The sequence below is a fragment of the Anabas testudineus genome, chromosome 7 (assembly GCF_900324465.2).
Source record: "Anabas testudineus chromosome 7, fAnaTes1.2, whole genome shotgun sequence".
Classification (NCBI taxonomy): Eukaryota; Metazoa; Chordata; class Actinopteri; order Anabantiformes; family Anabantidae; genus Anabas; species Anabas testudineus.
In genome coordinates, this window is record NC_046616.1 from 23,601,384 (window position 1) to 23,627,910 (window position 26,527).

At 37.4% G+C, this 26,527-nt stretch overlaps 1 protein-coding gene across 1 annotated transcript in view; it reads right to left on the bottom strand.

The window, feature by feature from the left end:
* The window catches only part of oprl1 (opiate receptor-like 1), an 82,199-nt gene that overhangs the window by 15,680 nt on the left and 39,992 nt on the right, over positions 1–26,527 (bottom strand). The window contains 3 exon segments of the mRNA XM_026368403.1: positions 2,777–2,867; positions 3,571–3,753; positions 4,290–4,377. Coding sequence (XP_026224188.1) covers positions 2,777–2,867; positions 3,571–3,753; positions 4,290–4,377 — 362 coding nt within the window.

Here is a 26,527-nt window from a genome sequence, read left to right on the forward strand (position 1 = left end):
ACATTACCTGCCTCAGCTCTCCTCTTTGTGGCCTTATTCAGATATGAGAAAAGCTACAATTTATACATAATGTTTGGAACCCAATACACTGGGAGACATTACTATATACTCTATTTTGCCTTGATAACCATCAAAAGTGTAAGGCACCTTCTCTTCACTAAGTGTATACCCACTATCGGAAAGATGCTTTTTAGCGGTGACTGTACTTCCATAATTTTCTTGGCTGCGTTTCACCTCTTTCACGTGAAAGGTGAAAGCTTTTTTACGAGAGCAGATGTGCAGGACAAAGGCTGCAGATACTCACCGCTCGTGATTATAGTGCCCACATATCAGTCAGAAAGCATCTTTTCTGTCTCCATACAGATACAATCTGTGATGTTTCTTGACTGTGTCAAAACTCTTCACACAGTCAGCAAAACAGAAATCTCTATGTGGAGCAAACTGTGAATCACTTTTCATTGCTATCACACAAAATGCATTCAGTGATTCAGTGAGACTCCGTACTCAGTCAGAGACAGTCCCCTGCAAAACACTACTACTATAGTTTTACAGCACATTTTCCATATGCTAACATACTTTGTTCAAAGCTCAATCAAATCAGAATTCAATTCATTTCACTTTATTTACATAGCACCGAATCACAACAAAAGTCATCTCAATTTAAGGTCCTCATAGTAAAAAAGTATGTGAACATTTGGAATTAATTACTGGTTGATCAAACTGCTCATGCTGTGGAGAATCAGCAGCCTGGAGGAGGTGAACCTGCATGGAGAGCTTGAACACGTGATTGATGGACATGTAATTAGACGAGATAGAGTTCAGCGTGTATCCTGAAGGGAGCACTAAAGCCAGGCTAGATTCAATTATTAAACTTCAAGTCATGCTCTCTAAAGATCCTTGTGTGGTTTGTATGAATGGAACTGAATAAGCAACATTAAAAATACTGTTAAGCAGGGAAAGTGATAGTGTCATTATTAATTATTATTAATATTTTATCTTTTAAGCACATGGAGGTTTCTTCTTGAAAGGGAGTTTGTCATCTCCACTGTTGCCTCCTGCTGCTAAGGGGGGATTTGTTGTGTTTCCTATATAATTCTATAAGCTCTTAACTTTACAATTTAAAGTGTCCTGAGATGATTTGTGTTGCGTTTTGTGATTTGATGCTATATAACTAAATTAAATTGAAATTGATATAATAAAATAATGTGTCATGCTCTCTAATATGTAATATAATTTCTGTTAGGTGCAAAGAGATCATTGTGGGCAGAAAAGTCTGATGTCGCATTACCAAATGCAGTTTGGTCACTATATAATTATGTGTATTTATTCATAACTACAAGTTTAAAACCACACATAACATTAACAATTTGATGATTTCTCTATTATCTCAGACTCAGATGGGGCTGAAAATTTCATAGGAATCTAGATACTGTAGTCACACAACATGAAGGAAACCATGATTACATAACGTGGCTGGATAGTGTAGTGGTAAGATCGATGCTCTCCATGTTGGACATCTGTGGCCTACTTCTAGAAGGGGTCCATATGCAAGACCTCCTTACGCTTACTCTGTATCTCATTTGTAAATCACTTTGGATAAAAGCATCTGCTTAATGACTAAATGTAAAATAAGTCAAACCTAAATGTTTTGTCCAATGTATTATCTCCTTAGAATGAGAAATTGTGTTATGTCAACTTTTAGCACAACTGTAGAGTCAGGTTTAACATGTTATGGTTCTAAATTGTTTCTTATGAAAGTGAATAGCTCTAATTTATTATTTTGAACTGACTGGATCCAGCTGGCTGAATTAATTAGTGTTTTCCTAAATCAGTTAATCTCAGTCATGCATATTTTTAATGATGTCACTTTTTATTATGTTATTTGATTTAGAAAAATTCAACTTTTAACCGTCATTGCTCAATCAAAGCACATGGATCACATAAAATGACTGCTTAAAATTCAGCTTTAAACAATGATACATTGTTTTTCTTTTTGCACTTGCTGAAAGGGAAAGGGAGCATTGGACAGCTAAGCATATTGAGCCCATGTCAGATGCTGTGTAATAAAAGCTTAAAAACTAGGACAACAACTGGGTTGTCTTGCATCAGACTTCCACAAGCAATCTTTTGAAATATACCTTGAAGCTATTTTTTTTACACCCACAGTTTTCAGCAGCTGTTGCATATTTAATGTTGCATATTAATCAGGAATTCAAATTCACACTGTGTGATATTCATAATACTTGCAAAAGTAGAGTGATGCTCTATTACAAATTCAGTGTCCCTGGATCGGAACTTTATTTTATTTTTGTGAGTAGAGCGCAAACATACTTCTTGTGCAACAAAGGTTAAGCAAGTCTTGGTCAAAAAGTTTTGACAATGACACAAATTTTGAGTTCCAAATTTTGCAGCTTTACAAAATGTTTATTTGTAATTTAATGGAATTTAAGCGAAGAGCCAACATTTCGTATGACTGTTGCAATACACTCAATGCTCTCTGTTCATTCCTGACTGATGGGGATACATTCTTGCATTATTAGAGCTCGAAGTTGACACAACTTGAGGTATTCTGCATAAAATTAGTGCCAAAGCTTTAGCTCATGATTGTAGGCTAAAATATCTCTAAACTTAAAAAGAGTGAGAGTAAAGAGTAAAGAGTGGGTGAAATATTATAAACCAAAAATAAAAAGACTTGCGTGTGTGTGTGTGTGTGTGTGTGTGTGTGTGCGTGTGTGTGTGTGTGTGTGTGTGTGTGAGTGTGTGCGTGTGTACTTACTGTTATGCTCTTTTTCCTCTTCCACATTTCCCATGACCATGGCTGGGATGCCAAAGGCTGAAGCCAACACCCACACGCAAATATTCACAACCTAAAGACATGATAACACAATGGTGAATTATTTTGCTTTTAGTTTTGTAAGACACAATCAGCATTTAACTCACAAACAATGAATAAAATGATCAAAACTAACCAAAGTTATGATATATTTCATTCCACACTTTCTTTGTCAAAGTTGAGGTAATAGGAGAAATATTTTTTATACAATTTACAGCAGCATCTACAGCGCACAGCAATCTAAACAGACCCCATACTTGGGGGTCTTGTAGGGAAGTGCAATACCATTACCTCTGTTTTGCTAACAGATGATCAGTTATTTTATTACATAACATAATGTTTATTTATAATTTACCTTTCTGCAGTCTTAAAACCAATTCATTTCTCTTGCAGATGCAAACACACTAACTTATTCTACAATGAGGCTACAATCCACGCAAGCTCTGACACTTTGATTTAGCTGAACATTAAAAACACTGGTAAAAGAGACTGCCAGTGTGTGTGATCCTCTTGATGTAAAAGAACCATGTCTTTGTTTCAGTTTTTCTACACAACAACAGCACACAAAGTCTGTTTAAAGGATTTGGACCTGACTCGCCTTATAACAGCAATGCCTGAAGTGAGTTCAAGCGACTGTTGACATCTGATCTGATGTCAGCTGCCGTTTCAGGCGGAGCAAAGGGGGCATGACGGTTTAGAAAAGGTGAGTATATCGGCTTGAAATGAAAAGCTTTTACCTTAGCCTTGTGAGGGGTCCTCATATCCAGTGCTTTGACAGGGTGGCAGACAGCCACATATCTGTCCATACTCATCACTGTTAGGGTGAAGGTGCTGGTGAACATGTTGTAGTAGTCGATAGACACCACCGCCTTGCACAGAGCGTTCCCGAATGGCCAGAAGCCTAAAAACACATCAGTGCCCTGGAACCATCCAGAAATCAAAAGATAAACATAGAAGTACAGCTGGAGGCAAAACAGAGAACTCCATCTCCTGTGAAGAGTGACTTAGCACCCGTAATTTATTCAATGAAGTGGAAACACATCGGTGCAGTGAAGCGCAAATCTGTTACACCAACCAGTGACTGATAAAGTGCTTTATGTTCACTGCCTAGGAAACTGGATTTACAGTTTTTCAGTATTGTTTCTTTATTGCATCAACTACACATGTGTAATGAATTTGTACTTTCTCTTTAGTTTAATTAACATGAATATTGTTTTTCAAAATTATCTAGACCCCTGGAATCCTTGAAAGCACTCTATGTTAGACAGTGCACACAGTTCTTAGGTGGTTTGGCGATGTTTTTTGGGTGATCTTGAACAGGAACTGCATTTGGAAGTGACATTAGGTGTGCTGTCTGTTTTTTACAAGCCATCCCCATATTTGAAAAATGTTGAGGTACAGTAGAAATAACAGATGTAAACAAAAAAAATCTTCTCGTATGTGGATAAATTCTTACCTGGAAAGGTAAAGTAGCCAGGAACAAAGAGTCTGCCAGAGCCAAGTTGAAGATGTAGATGTTAGTGGCTGTTTTCATTTTAGTGTATCTGTGGAGAGAGGAAACACAGAGACACACAAATTCAATCAAATGGGAAAATCGCTTATTTAAGTGGTCGAAAACACACACAAGCACATGCACCTTTAGGCCTGAATCAAGTGTCTGCAGCTAATATGGAGTTTAACCTAGTCTGCAGTGTGCGATGCAGTAATGCTTGATGTGGCTGCAGGTACACTGTATTGTTAGAATGTAATTTTAAGGTGCTGCTGCTAGGCTGTAGGTTGCAATAAGAGGTGGTTGATGCTATTATCCAATGCATGGTGCAGTAATAGGGGTGAGGACTGGCAGACTTTTAAAATATGGTTTACTACCATTTTGTTTATCTACAGATGTGGATACATCTGTTTCCACACTGGTACAAGATAACCACTGATGTTTCTTTCTTAATAACAAATGCAGCTTATGGTACTCAAATGAGTGTAAGTAGTTATTTTGACCTAAATATTAGGTTTGTATTTAGAATCAGTGGAATGCAACAGTGCAGTGGATTGGATTGCTGCAACATTTTGGTGAGTATATACTGTACATGTAGCTATGTACATACTCAGACGCTGAATTGAAATTATATTTTCATTGGGTTAAAAAAATATAATTAATCCATTTGTGCTATGCAGTTCTGCTAAGTTAACATGCTAAATGCTAACATACTACACTAAGATGCAAAACATGGAAACATTTACATATACACACATTCTGATCAACTCCCAATTGTCAATTCTCTGAAAACATAATGTACTTTGAAAATGTTTTTTGTATTTTATATAAAGCATGAGACATAAAAATATAAAATAATGTGGAGTGAGTTTTTTTTACTTTTAAATCTTAATTGCTCTTGGAGACATCTGATAATACAGTATTTTTAAATTGCTGACAAGCATTGGTCAATACTAAAACTATATTTTCAGAACTCTTCAGTCAGCATTACAAAAATGCATTTTAGCTAAACAGTTGGTCTCACCCCCAAAAGCTTCACCAACAAAACACATCATACACGTCTCAAAAGAAGCTTTAACCAGCCTCTTTCAAAGAGAGTCCATGATTCACCACATGGTCAGTAATTGTGGCCCTTATCTCATTGGAGATCACTGCTCTTGGTCTCCCTCTCCTTCCTCTTGTTCATCTCCCTGACACTCTTCTCTCCACCAATCTGTCCTCTTTAATCTTCTTCTTGTTCTTTTGTTGCCTGCTGTGCTTTTCTCTCTCCTCTTTTCACTCACCCCAACTAGCCCAGATTGCTGCACAAGTTAAATAAAAAGGAAAGGAAAGGAAGGGAGGTAATGGAATCAATAAAATAAAAAAGGTGCATCCTCTGGGAACTAGGCATCTTCTTAGCAAAGTGTATGATCAGCCAATAAGATTTTGAGGTATAATACATGTGGGGTTAACATTTTGGAAATGTTATGACCCCCCTCTGTTGGGCTTCTGTGGCTTCTGTTTTATCACGATCTGTCCTTTCCCTGTGCTGATGTGGTCTCGGTCAGGTTTGGGCACAGCAGCAACTTGATCTTGACCTTGTGGTTTGTGTTGCTGCTCTGAATGGTTGTTCTGTGTCTGCAGCTTTAACTCTAATGTCTCCCAGACTGGTGAGGTCTCATGGTCCAGTGTGTGGTTTGCCCTGAGGGTTTCTCTTATTTTTATTTCATCTCAGTAGTCCATAACATTTTTTTTCTTACTGTACAGTTTGAAGGCAGAAAGTAAAGGCATACTATTGTGGCTCAAAAACATCAGACTGTGTTTTATACATTATTGACCTGTAAGTGTCTGAGGTGAAATTGTGAAAATGTCAGTATTCATCCCCTGAGTAAGATAAATAGTCAGAGAAGCATAGTCAAGTTCATCAAAGAGTTAGTCTCCTCCTCCTGTACCCCTTCATTCAGTTTGGCCAAAGGCTCTTTCATACTCTCCCTTTTTTCTTCAACACATTCCCTTCTTCCTTTCTTTACATCTCTTCTCTGCCTCGCTCTTCTCAATATCTCACATTTTAGACATCATTCACCATACTCAACACCCCCCTTTTTTAGATCTTTCCCTCGTATATTCCTTTGCATCTTAACATCTTTCTTTCAGTCTTCTATCCTTTCATCCCTCTCATTACCTTCCTCTCACTTCTAGTTCTCTGTATCTTTCCTCCTCTTCACTTGTTATCTGTCTCCACGCCCTCAGCTCTTTCTGACTTTTAAAAAGTGGAATTTAAAACGATTTTACAGACTTTCATTGCACTTTATTCTGGGAATTAAATTTAACAAATGATAATAACAAATGCTAGTAATCTCCGATTACGATAGCAAAGGACAGTATTTACTACAGTACATTTATATTGACTTTCATTGTTTTCAAGTCACTCTGAATATCAGCTTGCATAAAAGAGGTTCACTCTCTGGGTAACTTATCAGAGTAAATCTTTAGTAATCTGCAAACAGATAATTCATTTTGTTACATCAGGGAGCTGAGATTCTTCAGGAAACTGTCCTTGATACTATGTTCAACAAATCTATGATAATCAGCGACTAGGCACGAGTGAGTAGGTTTTTCCTTTTTATTTAAATTACAGTTTCCAGGATCTTTTTGCTATTATCTTAGAACTTTCTGCTGAAAGTTGTGAAAATGTTCTTGTTCTGGGAAATGCAAGAACTCACCAAAGATCGGAGGATCTCATTTAACACTGTTTATTACTTTCTTTAGTAACAAGAATAGAATGAGAAGTCGGGGTCAATGCACAACTGAGCTAGAGGACAAGTACATTAGAGCATCTAATTTGAGATACAGATGCTTCACTACTCGTTTACTGGCAGCTTCATTCAACATTGTCCATAAAAGACCAGCAACATCAACAGTGAACAGTGAGTTGGCTCTGGGACGCTGGCCATCTAGGCAGAGTTGCAAAAGAAAAGCCATATATCAGACTGGCTAAATAAGATGAGCAACAGAACACAGGCACTGGACAGAAGAAGACTAGAAAAAAAAAAATACAGACAGTTTGAAGGTAAAGACTGCTGGAGACGTCAAACTGAAGCATCAAGCATGATGGAAACAATGTTATGGTCTGGAGCTGCTTTGATGGTTGTACAGTGAAATATTTGTACAGGATTAAAGGAATCTTGAAGAATAAAGTCTGCTACTCCATTTCACAATCATGCCATACCATGTGAATGCTTTTTTGCAGTCAATTTCGTCCTACATGCTCCAAACTATTTAGTTCTGTCTATTATAGAGTTACCAGGACAATCACTGGATCCCCAACCCTATTGAATTATGGGAGAAGCTTGAGCATATGGTTTGAAGAAATTACCATAAACAAATTTCACCCAATGTTTCTTGAAGTAAAATGAAACAATGTAAAACTGTATATCTTAAAAAACATTCACATGCAATATGAAAATGTTTTGATCACTGAACTTTTTAAGGATTACTCATTGTTTCCGCCCCTTTCTCCCATGTTTCTCTTCGTTCTCCATCACATCCTCCGTTCAAAATTGTCCTTATATCTTAGCTTATTTCCTTCTTTTCTTTCTCTCCATCCACCTTACCATCCCTTTAAGTCATTCTTCCCACACATTTTGATTAGCTCATTTCAGCCTGTGTCCATCTGGCATCCTATTGTTCCCTCTCTTCTAACCCACTCCCTTTCCACCTACATCACTCTTTTCCTCCTTCCTTCCATCTCATTTTCCCTCTTCTTTATTCCTTCCCCAATCCATCTATATTTTGCCTCATCTCCTCTAGTCATTCTGCTTTTTTTCCCCTTTGCCTTCTTGTCCACCTCCTCCTCTAACTTTCTCTTGCATTCCTCTCCTCCCTCTCCGCTCTCTGCTTACCGATGGCTGAGAGTCTTCAGAGAGAATATGTCATGGCTGTTCAGCTATCCTCCCCTTCTTTGCTTAGGGACTGAATCTACCATACTAAACACACTTTCTCTGTCTTTCCCTCTTGTCCAGAACATCTTGTCTTCTGTTTTGGCATGCCTCATCTGCTGGCCTTCTGTTTCACAGGCTCAAAAACAACCTCTCGTTTGTTCTCTATCTCTATTCAAACCATCTTTCAATAGTCAGCCCTGTTCATTTCACTGTCTCATTTTCTCTTTCTTCCTTTCTTTCCCCGCTCTCTGTCATTCACTGAAAGTATAATTGTATTATAATTATGAGCTCAAGGCTCCTGGCAGCAGCAGCAGCAGCAGCAGAGAGAAAAATAAAGAGGGTAACATGGACAGAGAGGTGAGTTCTAAGGGAAGAGATGCTACTGTACAGTCAGTAACATACAGTGCAGATTAATTTTAACAGAGATGTTCCCATACAGTCCTCTTACAGAACCTTATATTACAAGTGCAAACGTGACTTTTATAACTTACTTTTGGGCAGGAGCAGCTGGAAGGAGCACCTTTCTTTTTACTTAACCCCCTGAAAATGGTATGCCTGGAAAAGAAGCATTTTCAGTCTTTGCGACTGGAACAAGCTGTTTGATGGTGTGACTCAATCAAAACATTATTATTTTCCATGAAGTGTATCGTGCATTGTGTTACTTGAAGCCAAAATTGTACTTAGGTATCATCGTTATTTTTGAAAACTAGTTACTTTAAAAATTAGAGAAAAACAATGGGCTGACCTTGACTTAGGATTATTAGCAATATTTTTAACATTATTCTCATTTAATTGGGAATAATTAGAAATGTGCATAGTGTTAAACAGAAATGTTTATGTGACATTATATAATGTTATTTGAATTCAATTAATGTTTGTGTATAAAATATATGTTAAAAAATTTCTATTTTCAGTAATTCAGTGCAAAAACACTCAAGGATCAAGGAAACACTCATGTGTGGACACAGAACAATAACATTTCATACAAAAATAATGAAATTCATCTGGGTTTCACCAGCGAAACTGACACAAGACCCAAGCTTTTCTCTGGAATCAGCTCGTAGGCTGACGACACGGTACCGATGTTTCCTCCCCTTAACACATCCCAATTATATTCCTAAAAGGCAGCTGACGCACAGATTCTGTCCTGTTAGGATTTGCTGCACTTAAGGAATTCCACAATCTCCAAAATAAGCATGAAATATTTAGCCATCCATTAAAGAGGGTATACTGCTTTATGCCTCTCTCTCTCTCTCTCTCTCTCTCTCTGTGTTTTCTGTCACTTTAAATGTCCTCAGAAAAATGCTAAAGCCAGCATTATCCCCAGAGCAAAATTCAATCTGTCAGCTAACACCAGCATACTGACTAAACCTCCCAGTCCTGTCACCACACACAAAGTTCAACTTGTGGGATCCTCTTAAACAAACTGTAGGAAAGGTTGGCAATTTAAAAGGGCAATTGCATTGCATGCTTTGTCTTCTACTGGAAGTATGTCCTGCTCTGAAAACCACTGTCTATTGGTGTTTTCTAAGCAGGAGTTAGGTTCTGCCCGAAACTTACTCCTCAAAGAAAATTATTGTAAATGCTGTTTTTTAAAAAAAACAGAGTTAGGTGAAGATAGTGTGGACAGATTCCATTCGAAGTCATGATGATTATGATGATGATGATTATTATTATTATACATAAATGCATTATTGGTAAAAAGGTGAAAGTGATCAGAAACTTTGAAACATCAAACATCTCGTGTCTGTCCTAGTTTTGTGATATTGCAGCAATGCTTGGAAGAAATTAACTGATAAAAAGGTCAAAGTTGCTGTGACCTCATCGTTCTATGTTGTAATATCTCAGGAATGCCTGGAAGAAATCATTACAATTATTATCTGGCACAAACATCCACTCACACAAAGGACTCTGACACAAGTCAGACGAGTCAAAACTTAGTTCAACTTTTCTCTTCTCTACTCTTGTCTCTTGTCAGTTGTTCCATTCATTTCAAGAACACACACATAAAGAGAATTGTTCAATATGACCCTAAGTGCTGATTTCATTTAGCTTTCTTTCTAAGCAGAAGCTACTGCCTGTGACTCTGCACACTCATTTCCACATTTTGACTAGTTTCCTGCACTTTTATTAAATTCCACTGTTAGGCTGCTAACAAAGGAGACAGAAATCACATTTTCAGGCACATTATGTCTTATGGTGCCACCTGAGACAGATAACATCCAGCCAAACAGACCAAAGAGGGAAATGGACATGTTTCCAATATGACAAATATGAATCTTATTATTCTACAGCTCTGCTGTACAGTCAAGACATCACCTATTGACAAAGTTATGGATATTAAAACATTAAACTTTCTTTGTCTGCTTCTTTCACACTGAGAAGTTTCTTTTTGCTAACATCAATGAATTCATATTTTAGAGTTTTTGAGTTTTAACAAATAATTCAATTTCTTCTTGTATTTCTGCACCTCTTGTTGCCTCATACCCAGAGCTCTCTGTTTGTTTTCACTCTTTTCTCACTTTAATCTTTTACTTAATTTATAAAATTTATGTTAACCTTTCTTTTTTATCTTCACCTTTGCCCTTATTTGCACAATGTGACCATGATCTAGTAAATAATAAAACTAATAGATTAATAGACTAATAGATTTTCATTCTTAACCTTTCAGCAAACACCTTTGCATCTGATAATGAAATATGCTAAATATACCTTTGCATTGTGTATAATTGAGGTCTGTAAGGTCAATATTCTGCAATTCATCCAATGATTCCACAGGATTTTATCACAGGAGATAGATTAAACTCACAGATCTACAAGAATAAGTATCACAAGCTGAGTGTCAAAAACATCATTATCACACACACACACACACACACACACACACACAGATGAGTCTGTGACTCACTTCAAGTAGCATTTTCACCTACTGCATAGTGACATTTGTAGGATTTTGTTAGTCACAGGATCAACTAATCACAATATTTACCACCTCATGGTTGTATGCCTCCACCAGTCAGTCCAGTTGCAGTTCACATGGATGACTGTTTAGACTAGATCATTCTCAGTTCAACCATATTTCCAAGTGAACATTTGTGTCAGATGTGAGGCAGTTCCCTCTAGGCCTTCTTGAGATATTGCATTGATGGTGAAGGTAACAACAAAAGGTCAGAGTGACCACTGAGCACTAAAATCTAATCAGTTCATCCTTGACTCCAAATGGATGTTTGTGCTAAAGAAATTCCCTCAAGATGTTCCTGAGACATCACGTTCATGAAAATGGGAAAAATGGACAAACAAAATAAAATGTCTACATGGTGTCTTGCTCAGTATCATGGCAGTCCACAGTGCTACTGGAAAAACAAACAAACAAAAAAAGAATCTAACAAAAAAAAGAATCTAACACTAACTCCTAAACCAACTAAATGTTTGGATAGGATAATAAACATTATGATAACATTTTTGATTTAAGCCATAATAAGAGCAGTATGTGATGTTACATTGCGACTCAGCCGCAAGCTACTTTTCTTTCTTCTGCTTCCTCAATCACGCTCTGCTTCTTCCTTTCTTTGCATCTTTCCGTGTGTATTACTTCTTACTTGTCTTCTCTTCATTAACCGAGGGAGGAGGAAGGACGATGAAAGGAGTCTATCTGATGACTCTTTCATCCACCAAGCTGTTCAGTCTCAAATATTAATAATCACTTTGAATTATTCACACGCTGCCGGTCTGCACTGTGTCGGCTTGATCGAGCTGTCACACACTGGCACAGATATGTGTGTGAGTGCACATATCCTTGATGTACTCACACTATGGCCTATAGGCACCTGTTTTGATACGACAGTGCAACATACAGCTTATGTAAATGATCTATAACACAGGGAAATAAATTCTTCTTGTGTGTGTTTAATATAGCAAAGTGGCAAAAATAGTAAAATACATTAGACCAGATTAGGTGACACACAAGCTTTTTACAGCTGTACCTGATCTGAAATTCAAAACTCTGTGGACTGTCTGCCGTTTGTTCGTCCTGAACATTAAACACCCTTCTTCCATTTCAACCATCTACTTGCATCTTGCTTTCCCTTAATAAATGTAGCACTTCATCCATTTAAAACAATATGTTGCCTCACAACATCATAATTATCTGATTACATATAAAAACAACAGCAACAAAAAACATTTGCACTTGTTATTTATTTGCATAGGAATGTAATTTTTAAACAGTGTTATTTGAGCCTGACTTGCACAAAAATCAGTCTGTGTTGGAATAAGACAAAATATCTCCTATATGTAGCTTCTTTGTTCTCTTACTGCACAGTATGCTTCATGCAGTGTACCCTCTAGCATAATGCACAAAGAGTGCAGGTCTCTGACTCTTTACTGCTGAGAGGCTTGTTGATCTAAAAACAAATGTTCACCTACAAAGTTAATTAAGTGAGTAGCAGTTATTTTGAAGTAAAACTTGAAATACACTTCTAGACTTTTATGCTGCAGGTAAATGCTTTTTAGTGCATGAATAAAATCACCATCATTGCTGTGACCGCTGATTAACCAGCCTACTTTTCAAAATTACACATGAAAGTTGCAGAACAAATTATGGCTGCTTGGTATGATAGCAACATATAGAACAGCCAGCTGTAAAGGTTTAGAGTCGTTTGTTTGAACTCGGGTACATTGAACCCTTCGGTTCAGTTTGTTTGGCTTAGTCATAGTAGGGCACAAGAATTTATCAAAATACTTCTAAATTTCATCTTAAAAATCATTAAGATTCTCACTCAACCAGGTCCCACTTAGTCCAGGTCAGGAGAGGAGGTGCTGTTTTAAGAGATATTTCACCTTTCATCTGAAGGCCTGTAAACTGTGTGGATACATTAATTTGTTAACTTTTGATGGTCACCTGTGAGTTATTATTCTGCCTGGCTTTTATATTTGTCATTAGGACCATCTGAACCAAAATGTGAAAAGCATGAGCAGTGAGGAATGAGCTGCATTATACTGTAAGTCTGTGATAGACTATGAGTTAGGCCACCTCGTCTGTTGAGAGTTTCACCTTGACTTCCATCATGCCTCTATTAAACTACTTTTTCAGTGTTTGGCATGGGCAGAATTACAGTGCTTTAGTCACTGTCATGCTTCAAAGAAACCAACCTCAAATACTGGAAAGAAATGGGAAAATAACTGTGTTTAAAACTGCCCGGCAATGACAGTAAGCAATGACAGAAAGTACTTGAAACAACTGTTTCTATGCAAGTGACAAGCGGTCTAACAGCAGTAATAATTATGACTCCTCCACTCTCCCACTCCTTGTGGAGTCACACTCACAGCTGTGTATGGCACTCTGAATAAAGGGGTATGGTATAAATACAAAGGCAAAGTTTAGTAAACTCTTGACATTCCACTTGTGCTGCTACGCATCAATTTTTTGTAACAACCTTTATTATAAAACTCATACAAAGGTGTACTACATAAGAGACCATGGTGTAGAGTCATTAAATGTATTATTCATTTGCATTTATCATATATTAAAAACAAAGTGGACAACATTTTAACAATGTAACCCTGTCTCCTAAAAAAAGATGTTTCTTTTTAACTAAACTGCAACCACAAATACACTTTTTGTAAGAAATGCAACTATATCTGATTTATACTAGCATATGGAGGATGAACTCATAATTAATATAAATGGAAATCAACTTATTTCTTTTTTTTTCTAAAATGTAATAATGTTTTGTAATATAGAGAAGTAATTTTAGGAGACACTACTGACTAATAACGCACAATTAACTAAACACGCAAGGTGCTATTTAGTGGCAACTGAGCTTACTTGAAGTTTTGAAGAAAACATTTCATTCCCCAGTTTAAAGCCTCCATCAGTTCCAACTGAGTGTTGGGAGTCCCAGGCATTTCAATTTAGTGAAATCTTTAAGTCCTGACTGATGGTTTGAAGCAGAGCAATGAAAGCCATCTACCCTCTACCTATCAAACCTAAAAAGAGGATAGAGGATAAGGCAGTTTTACATTTCGACTCACTAATCCTAAGGACACACATGATAGTTGTGTGGACCAACAACTCACAGGTACTGTCAACAACCCTTAGGGCCTAAAAAGGATGATCAAGCATTCAATTAGAACTATTCAAAAGCCTTTCGAAGGTGAGGAGAACCATCATCATCAATCAAGTCCCATTGCCACTGAGCACAATTGAGACATTGGTTATTCACAAGTTTAATTTCAAAACTGACCTGCTGGCACTTGAAATTGCAGACAACACTGAGGGATTCTGGTTTTCTGTTGTATGTTTAACTGTTTAACTGTTGACAACCTGAACATTTAAGGACACTGTAGAAGTACCAGGTGTTGTCTCCCCATTCAGCAGAGCATCACTGGAGAGCAGAGCCCTACAGTTCTACCAAATCTGCTGGATAAACAACCCAATAGGAATAGGTCCCCTTCTTTCTCCTTTGTGTCTTTATATAACACACACTCTCTTCCGTTGTGCTTTAATAACACAGTCTCATAAAGACCTATTTATCCATGTCCTGCCACAGAATAAGTCAAACAATTCACACACACCAGCTGCTGTGTAGACACTGGCACAGAGGTATTATGACAGCCCTCCTCTGGTGACATCATCAGCTGTATTCTTTAAGGTCTTTTAGCATCTTTGAAAGCAATTCAATGAATGTATGATTATCTCTTTAAAGCTGAAAGGGGATTAAAGCATGTACTGCCAGGGATTATGGAAACATGTAGGCTGATGCTCAATGGCTGATTAGCTTTGGCATGTATTGTACTGTATGTGTTTAACATAAACACATAAGGAAGTGGCTTGTTATTGCTTAGCCAAAAGCATTGTTGTACACATGGTCACCAAAACTACATGCACCTTTTGTCAAAGGTTTTACCTGTGGGGACAAGCAAAATAAATAAATGGAGGGACTGTTTATAACATTAATAGAAAAACTAAAATCCAATTTGCGTGGGGGTGGTGGACATGTTCATCAAGGCTGTAAAGTACACCATAAGCAAAACATATAGTCATATAGTCTTCCAGAGTCACATTGTGCAGCTGTTGAACTCACCATGACCATTACAGTGACCCCTTTTTGTGTCACATTGCTAGAGAGCCACTTTCAAACAAAGAAAGACAAATCGCAGCTTTTAAATACATAGTTGTTTATTCTGCACATCTGATCTTTTGTTTTTCGATTTTCTTAGTAATTATTTTTTCAATTGTAACTGTAACTGATGTAGAATAACTCACAGGGCCACAAATCATAATCAGAGAACAGAAGGCTGTTTTAAGGTGTGTTTTAATGGATTATAAAAAGAACAAGAAAAGAGTACACTGTGCTGTACTGATGCAGTGTCCTAATTGATTCTGTGGTCATGAACTTTCTAAATCTATCATGCTTGGATAAAATATCAGCAATAACAATCAACATAATTGTAGAAATGATAGCATTAAAACCCCATGATAATGCTTAATTTTCCCAATTACTCTTGAATATATAACTAAAGATGCAGCCTTCCATTAAACTTCCACTTTGGTCCCAATGAGCCTCATTTTTAAAGAGTTTAACTGGCTGTAAACTATCCAGATGTCACTTTTAATGGCCAATAAGGTGAAGTTATTCAGTGAGTAAAGAGTTTCCCCAGTTCACTCTCATCCATCCCATTCACTGCTGTCCCACAGGTCACACACACACACACACACACACACACACACACACACACACACACACACACACACACACACACACACACACTTCAAACAGATGCTTTTTACTCCGGCATAGAATCAAAACCCCACTTCATTAAGCTAATCAGAATTCAATCTGGAAGAAAAGACGACTGAGTAGTCCTGACGAGTGGACACTACAAACACACACAAACTTCACTGAGAGCTCACTTGAATGAACTCCAGCTGTCTGAGGCACCCACACTAACACCGACATCAAAACATCATGAACATTCATATTCAGGATTGAATCGATTATTCTGACAACTCTGTATTGTTGTTGTTGTTGTTTTTTTTTGTATTAATGCAAATAGAACTGCAAAAAAAAAAACTGCAGGAAGTCAGAGGCTCATAAAATAATACTACATTAGATTTTTTAACAATCATAGAAAACTGGGGAAAACAGCCATCATAAATGTACCTGTGTCCTGATTGTTCTGTCTAAAGTTATTATGTGTACTAAATTTATTCAGGAAACAATCACATAACACTAAGAAAACACTGATTAGAGCCTGTTTATACTTGTGTGCTACGTGTCCCCAGTGTCGGTTTCAGTGATGTACACTCCCCTCCAAAAGTATTGGAACATGTGACTGACAGGGTTTTTTTTTTTTTTTTATTACATTGATTATTCAAACAATAAATTGCACTGAATATCTACACTCTGTTTCAGTTTTGGGTTTTATCTGTTCAGACTGTACTTATAGTTAAGAGGTGTATCCAACATGAAAACCAGAGAGCTGTCTATGAGTGAAAAACAAGCAGTTATGAAGCTGAGAGAATATGGAAAATCAATCTGATTTGCACAAACGTTGTCCATAGACAGTACATCCATTTGGAAGAAGAAAGAAACCACTGGTGTACTAACAGATGTCAAACAGGTAGACTCAGGAAGACAACAGCAGTTGATGACAGAAACATTGTGAGAGCTATAAAGGAAAACACTAAAACAACTGTTAGTGACATCAGCAACAACCTCCACAGGGCAGAAGACTGTTACTACTGCTACTGTTTGCAGAAGACTTCATGAACAAAAGTACAGACGACACCAAAAGATTCAAACCACTCATTAGTCAGGCCAGGCTGGAATCTACCAAAAAAGTACAGAAATGAGCCTCAAAAATTCTGGGACAAAGTTTTATAGACTGACAAGACAAAGATGGACCTTTACCCAAAGTGAGAGAAAAGCTAAAGTTTGGAGAAATAAAGAATCTGCTCATGATTCCTAAGTCAGATCCGAATGTAAACACTTGAAAATAAAAGCTGAATGTTGATCTTTTGTCTCATATTCATCTTTTAATGTCAAACTCAAATGTTTTCACATAAAAAAAAAAGAACTGGCTTCACTGATCCAATACTTTTGGAGGTGAGTTATTTCATAACCTCTCCAGTCCATTAGGGTCTGGATGAAATCTCTATGGACATCCAAGTGCAGACAGAAAATCTGACTGTTTGCAGGAGCTGTGCACCAATGTGCCTGAAAAGTAAAGCAGCCACTCATTTGACACTGCTCTGCCACATCATATTTTTAGTGATACATCTATTGTTCCATCTTATCCAAGTCTGGAAAATACTTATGTGATATAAATACTTTGTTTTTAATTTCTGTCTTTTCTCCACTATTTTTTATGAGCATGCTCAAATGTCCAAAACTGTTTATAGCACAATCATAGCAGCATGTGTTTTTCTCAAAAATCTAATATACTTCTAGCCTTTATTTGTAAAGACAAGATATGAACTAAACCTAAACTTTAACACTCCAAAAATCCCACTGACAATGGCAGTATAGTGTAGTGGTAAGATTACTGCCCTCCACACTTTGGATAAAAGTGTAAATGATCACATTGACTAAAGCTAATCTTGTATTACATTAACTGTTGTTTTGTTTTTAATCTGTGATTGAACGATTTCAGTAAGGTTGTATCAGAATCATAAAAAGAAACGTCAACAGGTGATATTTTATTTTTATTTATTTTATCTCCTTCACTTCATACATCAAAGAAATCTCTAGAACTGCCTTTACCTGAGAAACATTGTTAAAATTAAGAGCATCCTGTCCCAAAGTGATGCTGAAAAACTAGTCCATGCATTTGTTACTTCCAGACTGGACTATTGTAATTCCTTATTAATAGTTTGTCCCAATAACTCATTAAAAAACCTCCAGTTAATCCAAAATGCTGCAGCCAGAGTTCTGACTGGAATTAGCAAGAGAGATCATATTTCTCCTACGTTAGCTTCTCTCCATTGGCTCCCTGTAAAATCCAGAATTGAATTTAAAATTCTTCTCCTCACTTATAAATCACTTAATAATCAGGCTCCATCTTATCTTAAAGACCTCATAGTTCCATATCTTCCAAGCAGAACTCTATGTTCTCAGACTGCAGGTTTACTTGTGGTTCCTAGAGTTTCTAAATGTAGAATGGGAGGCAGAGCCTTTAGCTACCAAGCCCCTCTCCTGTGGAACCAGCTCCCAGTTCAGGTTCGGGAGGCAGACACCCTCTCCACATTTAAGACTAGACTTAAAACTTTCCTTTTTTATAAAGCTTATAGTTAGAGATGGATCAGGTGACTCTGAACCATCTCTTAGTTATGCTGATATAGCTTAGTCTGCTGGGGGACCTCTACTGATGAACTGAGCTCCTCTCCTCTCTCCTTTCTCCGGTATCTATGTAAATGCCACCATTGCATGTCATTAACTTTGTGTCTTCTCTCTCCTGTAGTTGTGTCTCCTCCTGTCTGTCTCCCTCTCTCTGTACTTTTCTGCAGGTATCCTCGGCCTGGAGCTGTACATCTCCAGAATCCAGTTCATCTGCCCAATGTTTCTTGATGCTTGTTGTTGTCTTTATTGCCTGCTGTTCTTTTCTCTCTTCTCTTTCCACTCACCCCAACCGGTCGAGGCAGATGGCTGCCCACTATGAGCCTGGTTCTGCTGGAGGTTTCTTCCTCTAAAGGGAGTTTTTCCTCTCTACTGTTGCCTAAAACTTGCTCAAATGGGATTGTTGGGTTTTCTCTATAATTTTTTGTATAAATATTCTCTGTAAGGTCTTAAACCTTACACTGTAAAGTGCCTTGAGATAACTTCTGTTGTAAATTGGCGCTATACAAATAAAACTGAATTGAATTGAATTTTCAAAATGCACCAGGATGTTTTTTTTTTTTTATATGTCGCCTTTGTGGCGTTGTTTTCTTCTTCTTTTCTATGATACAGCATAACATGTGCTATAGCACAAGACCAGCATGTGGCTTGTTAATAGTCTGAGGGTTACTAAAAAAATATCCTAAGCATTGTGCTTTGTTTTCACACAAGCAATTCTAATCACCTTTTTTGATGCACTTTATCCTCCTTCTCCTCTTTTATCTAAATAGACTGTTGCTGATGTAATAACAGCCTTCAGCTCCAGTCATTTGTCCACTGTTCTCTCCTTGTCTTCAACAGAACCGACATGCTGTCACTGTCAGGACAGTTATAAGATTCTCATTTTGAAACACTGTGTGAAACATGATGGTGAAATGCCCATTACGCATTTAGAGCATAGTTTGTTTGTCTTATTACAATGTTGAGCAATGTAAATGTGGTTGGATTGTAGATAGTTTTCTTTGGATATGCAGTTTTACTGTCCCTATGACAGCACTTAAGTCTGAATAATTCATCATTGTTTTTCATAAAAAACTCAGTTTTTGCTTTGCATGGCTGTGTATTACCCCCTGAAAAGGGGAAAAACGATGCTGTCCTTGTTGTCATCCTTGCCAGCATCTTCAGCATCTAACTGCTGTATTCAAAGTTCAAATTATTCAATCACGTAGGCAACTAAATTATGTCCCAAATACATTGGTACTGAACATATAAATTTGCAGTTGAAAAACATTGAGAAAAAAAATCCAACTGCAACCTCCTAGTAATCATCCATGGTGCAATCTTTGGTTATATTTCCCCCTCCTACTGACCCTCATACTGACTTTCTCTGTATTTCTGGCCTTATCTCACACACACACACCAAATATCAACATCTCTGTGTGAATGATATCTTTTTCATCTAGTACATGCTTGAAAAAACAGCAGTAGAAAGTAATTTCCCCTGATGCTGTTAGCTAACGCGGAGAAATAAATAAGACAAGAGGGAGAGAGATGAGACTCATGTCTCTCAAGGAGCCTTTTTCTTCACTAGAAAAATAACACAGATGCTTGATATTTAAAAATGGGGTAAACACTTTCTATTGACTTCTTAAAATCTCACTTTAAAATATAAAAGCTACAAAAGAATGTGTTCATTTAAGTGAGGGTCACTGAAAACGACACTCAATGGTCACTGCTGTGCAAAAGCAGTTTGCCAAGCATACATTTAAATACAGCCAGGGAGCTATGACAACAAACTTTAACCAAAGTGCCTTTGTTACCTAAATCCAACCATATGCAGGAGTCTGGAGTCAAACTAAAGTCTATAGTTTCTCTGTCATGTGAATTTTACAACCACCCCAACCACAACCACCTCACTCTTACTTTACAAACATAATACTGTACATTCTTAATATACAATTGTATGAAATAAATCAAACATAAAGAAATTGAAATTGTTCTTAATACCTGGATTTGCAGCTTAAGATGCTTCTACACTGGCTGTGACAAGTTGCTCAAGTTCAATATTTAAACCTCATGTTTCTAGATTCTCGAAGTGGAATTACCGTTATCTTTTAACTTTAAACCACCAGTATGCATAATCAGACTGTTCCAAGATGTATTTTATTTTGAGTGGCTCATTTTGCGTTCCAAAATGAATATTGCTCAAGAGGGAGTCACAGCTGCACAAAGCATGGGTTTTAATATTATCATTTAAATCCACCAGGGACAGCTGTGAGGAGAGGAGCTTGCTCTCATCCTCGCTCACTGAGATGTGGAAGTTTGGCATTGGCTGCACTGAAATGTTTGATGTTGTGTAAGGACACAGATGGGACGTTTTTTCCTCAAAGCAGTAGGTGAAACATCGAAGAATAACAGGACCAGACTTGGCAGCTTTGGATTTTTTTCTTTTCTTGTCTCTTTGGTGCAAAACATCATAGACTGGCCTGACAACAGACGTCACTTCACTGTCATCCTAAATTTTCCTTTTACACGTTTTCATGAAGTTTCCTTGGCTACTTGGCATCATTGCAGTGTCCTTTTTAAACCTCCTGTAGTATTTCAAAAAAATTTTGTTAATTTAATGAAGAGGGTGGACCTGCAAAAGTTTTTGTAACTTTTCTTTAAAAGAATGGGACATAATCCTGGTCTTCATCCCCACATTTAGCAGGTTACTGGCACATACTGTTATGAAAGGCTAATGGCACATTGGCCCTGGTTCTCGAGCTTCGGGGTCCTAAATCTATATGTATCGGCCTGCAATGTATTAGTGATGTGGATGGAGCTGAATCCAGGCTGAAGAAGGAGCTCAGTGTGCAGCAAGACATGTCAAAATGAGCAATATGTACCATAAATGTAGCACATATATTTTTAATACAATGAAAATATATAAAATTGAAAATATATTTTGAATACATTGCAAAAAAAATATAAAATTGAAAATATATTTTCAATACATTGAAACTGACAGTGTCTTACTCATGGGGTTACCAGGTGCACCATCAAACCCCCAGATGATCCAAAATGCAGCAAACGTAAAATTTTTGATCAGCCAGAAAGGACACGTTACACCACTCTTCAGATCTCTGCACTGACTTACTGTAGCTGCCCACATTAGGTTCAAAGCCCTGACCCCTGCCTACAGAGCGATCAACTTAACAGCACCTGCTTACCGGAAATTCCTCATCCGGGTCTACAGTTCCTCCTGCCCACTGCGCTCTGCCAATGAACGACGTCTTTTAGTCCCCTCAACACAGCTCAGTGGTTCCACATGAGCTGTGAACCAGCCACCTCTGCACGTTCAGCAGTGTTACTCCCAATTTTCAAAACCTGCTCAAAAACAGAACTCTTCCATAACTTAAACAGAAGTCCAAAGTCCTTTCTATCCTGGGCACTCCCTCCCACCCACTGCAAAGTGTGCTGACTGGACAGAGGAGCACGTTCAGCCAGAGACATTAAATGCTCCACAGAGCACCACAGGAGGTCCTTTCTTCCTGTGGCCATCAATCTGTACAATTCCTCTCCCCTCTGTAAGGGGTGGGGGAACTGACAATTGATGTCTTATAATTGCTGTCATTCCACCCTGGACTATAATTATTAAACCATTTTTATTAATCTCACTTATTCTGTATATATATATTGAGTTCTCTCTATTGATGTTATTCTGTATTTATGTTGGTTTGGATCTTTCCTGGTGGTGGTTCACTTTCTTTTTGTTGTAAAGAGGCAAAACAATTTCCCTCTGTTATTAATAAAGTTTTTTAAATCATGAATCTTGAATAAACCTCATTAATAAGCAACAGTTCTTCCTAGAACACTTTTTACTTTACTTTACTCTGAAGTTGTTCTCCTTGGCTTAGATATTTTGCTTGCCTTATACCTCACTTGTAAGTCACTTTGAATGAAAGCGTCTGCTAAATGACTAAATGTAAATGTTTTTTAATGTTTTTAATGTAATTGTGTGTTATGCTTAAGTTTTTAAATGTAATAGGGCCTATCTTCTAAATAAATATTAAATTAATTAAATTAATTAAATTATTAAATTATTAAATAAATAAATAAGAAGCGCCTTTTATGGTTTGCAGCCAGTTAGGTAGAAAAGGTGACATTAGCATTCTTAACTCTACCAGATAAGCTCTGATTGCTCATTTGTTTTCTCAATGACAGCACCAGAATTATTTAAATTTCTGAACAAATTAAAGGTGTTGATAACCAGACTAAAAGAAAATCAACATACATTTACTGTATCTATATTAATATGCAGTACTTTCATTTGGTGTCATTGACAATGACATTACCCAGACTTTATCCTGCAAGCTCCCAGTACAAAGTCTGTGTAATGTCCATATGAGCCCATATGTGCATTCATCAGTTAACAGACTGCAGCATTCACAGTGAGCGAGTGGGCATTTCCATCTGAAACTAAAAGACTTTAAAAAGAGCTTTCTGTTGTTGGATCACACTTCTTACATTTCAGAAAACCTAAGTTATATAGATTACATATCATTTCTAAACATGTAATTGGCTTTACTGATGCGCTGTATACAAACACAATTGATGTCCATAGTGTACTTTTTGTGTGATGTACTTCTGCACGCGCTACACAGCGACCACTCTCCTACGCCAAAGTCAAAAAGACCATTTCTCCAATTAAGAATACATGTCACCCCAACTTTCGCCTTCTGTCTGCTGCAAGTGTGAACGCACAACTCCACACAATGTCCAGAACTCATCTTCCAGACATAGCCCTAAGTGAAAATATGAAAACAGCTTTAGATTCTTTAGACAAGGGTGCAACGTGTAACATTAACCCATAAGAACCCATGCCCATTTTTACTGAAAGGAAAATTATGTTGGATATAAGACAAAACAAATGCACCATAGAGAAACACATTTCTTAAATCAAGTATTTCATGTCGCATGCTGCACTGCTGGACAGGACATGGCTTAAATAACAAATAAATAAATAAAAAGTGTTGGTGACACCTGTGTCACAGTGCGTTCTTATGAGTTAAGTAGGAGAGACTCAAGAGATGCTCAGGGGGACCTGCATGTCAAGCATGTAAAGTGGCTTATTCCAGTTCTGGCAGGAACTAGGTGCAAAGAAAATATAAAAAAAAGCAAATGTCCTACAAAGCTGAAACTTCTCCAAGCAATCACTTGTGCATATTCACCTATACATGCAGCCTGGAGAAACATAATGCTTTTGTCTGCAAAGGACAAAAGCTCTAGAAATGCAGTACTGAGTAGGTTTCTCTCGTCAGAGTTTCACTAATACCTTTTTGGATCAGTGCAACGATAGTCAGGAAAACTGAAGGGTGAAGGTATGTACTGAAGAGATGAGATGTTGCCTTTCAGAAACCTTTTGCTAAACGAAAGCATCAACAGTCGAAACATTTTCATTTTTTTCCAAATATCATTCTTACAAAGGCCAAAGCTATTTTAATAAAGAATTTGTGCACTGCTCAGATGTGAAGCCTAAATGTGAACACAATATAGTCTAAATGGCTTTATGTGAAAATATTCTAGGCATGTTGTGGAGCAGAAAACATGATCAGCAGTTTAATAACCCATTGCAAAGCCCACTGGGAACAATATAACTCACATCCTCTGTTACTGTCCTCTGATTTCTACTTTCCACTTTGTGGGAAAATGCATTTTTTCAAGTGTAAAGAGATAAACTGTCTTGGAAGATTGGAAAATATAATATACATGGCTTATGGTGATGCATTTAGTGTCACAGTGTAGGCTGTGATTTAATCTAAGCTTAGATCACATCTCACTGTTTTATAATGGGACTTACCACTAATTTATACCTATACCTAATGACACGTTTTGATTAGTTTTGACTAAAGTAGGAAAAAGGCAAACTGGGAAATGACTCCTCTGCAGTCAGGTCTTTAGAGTTTGTTGTTTCCAGATGTGAGACATGGCTTTCTCTTTAGCATCTGCTTTACTCTCTGAGCTGCCTGTATTTGGTTATTGTTGAAATACATGTCATTCATGAGACTCTGTAGCTCTCTTTAGACAGAATTTTTGAAGGTTTACTTTTATTGTGGCGTTAACTCTGTAAGGCTGGCATGACTCTAAATGTACACACAGAAAACACAATTGTTTTCAAAACAATGATGGCAGATGAACCATATGGAAACCCTGGTGAGAATTTGCATCCCTGTAAAGGAATGAAGTGTGCTGGATTTACACCATACAACAAAATGACAGCGTCATTGTGTAATGTAATGCGCCACAATGAACATTTTTTCTCAAAGACCTTGTTTTCATAATAATTGGAAGCCACAATTATAACTGAAAATAAACTTTGAATAAACACACAGCACCAGTTGGGGCCAACACAAAGTAGGTGACCATCCTGTTCTGCTGCTTACATTCCAGTCGGTCTCTTCCAGTTTAGCGTTATGTATAATCATTCAAACATGCTGCTTGAACAAATCAGAACATGACCTTAATTGTTAATATGTTATCCATGATGAACAACCAATATCCTGCTCCACAAAGATCTGCTGTTTGCCCTTCTATGGGTGCTTCTGCTGCGGATGTGGATATTCATTCCTCATTTTAACACTGATGACTGACTAGAACATAATGCCCAATTTATAGTGGAGAACTGCATGGCAGGATTAGTTTTCACTAAACTCTTCACTGTGGTGTAATAAGTGATAAGTCTTCTAGTGGAACAAGTTTTGTTGTAATATTTGTTGCCAGGTACTTATGGTTTAGTGAAGTGTCAAAGTCAGGGCATTCTTGACCTTAATCTCCAAGACACTGCACTCATGATACCTGCTTATGTTCTTTTCTTGGCTAACTGATGCATCCCTGGCTCAGATACAGTGGTAAGAAAAATATGTGAACCTTTTGGAATTTCATATTTTGTGCATTAATTTGTCAAAAGATGTGATTTGTCCTTCATCTACCACCTCAAAAGGCTAATTGGAGTCAGCTGTTACCATAAGTTAAGAAAAATAGTTCAAGGTATGGACTACAGCTACTTCAACTGACAAAAAACACAAACTTTTTGAGTTTGCTCCACACAAGAAAATATGCTTATGTGAGCCATGCCTCGCGAAAAGGACCATTCAGAGGATCCACATCAAGAATTGTTGAGTTACATTAAGCTGGAAACTCAAAGACGATAGAAATTCACCAGTCTACAGTTAGGCAAACAATCTACAAATGGAGACACTTTGAGGCTGTGAATTCACTACCAAAACGTGGGCAGCCAGTCAAAATGTCAACAAACACTCAATAATGAAGTAAGGAAGCAACCCCGAGTGACCAAACATTTCTACAGTACGTAAAAAATATGGAACAAGTAGGGCATCTATGGAGGAATATCACAAAGGAAACCGCTACATACTAAAAAGAACACTGCCCTATGCTTTTTGCTCTTTGCCAAAGAGCACATCGACACTCCACAGCAGTGCTGCCAAAATGTTTTGTGGACTGACAAAATATAAACAAACTATTTAGAAAGAACACACAGCACTACATTTGGCATAAAAAGGACACTGCATATCATCATGAAAGCATCATCGCAACTGTAAAGTATGGTGGAGGAAACATCATGATTTGGGCCTGCTTTGCTGTACCTGGGCCTGGCCAGCTTGCAGTGATGGGGGGTAAGATGAATTACCAAATGTATCAAAAATATTCTTCAGAATAATGTGAGAATGTCTGTGTATCAATTGAAACTCTGTAGATGTTGGGTGATGCAACAGTACAATGATCTAAAACACACAATAGGCTATAGAAAAACTTTTGGAGTGGCCAAGTCAGAGCCCAGACCTCAACCCAAAAGAGATGCTATTGGACAACTTTAAGGGAGCCACACACAAGATGTCCAAAGAATAGGACAGAGTTAAAGCAGTTCGGCCAACAAAAATCAGCTGAAATTCCCCCTAAACAATGT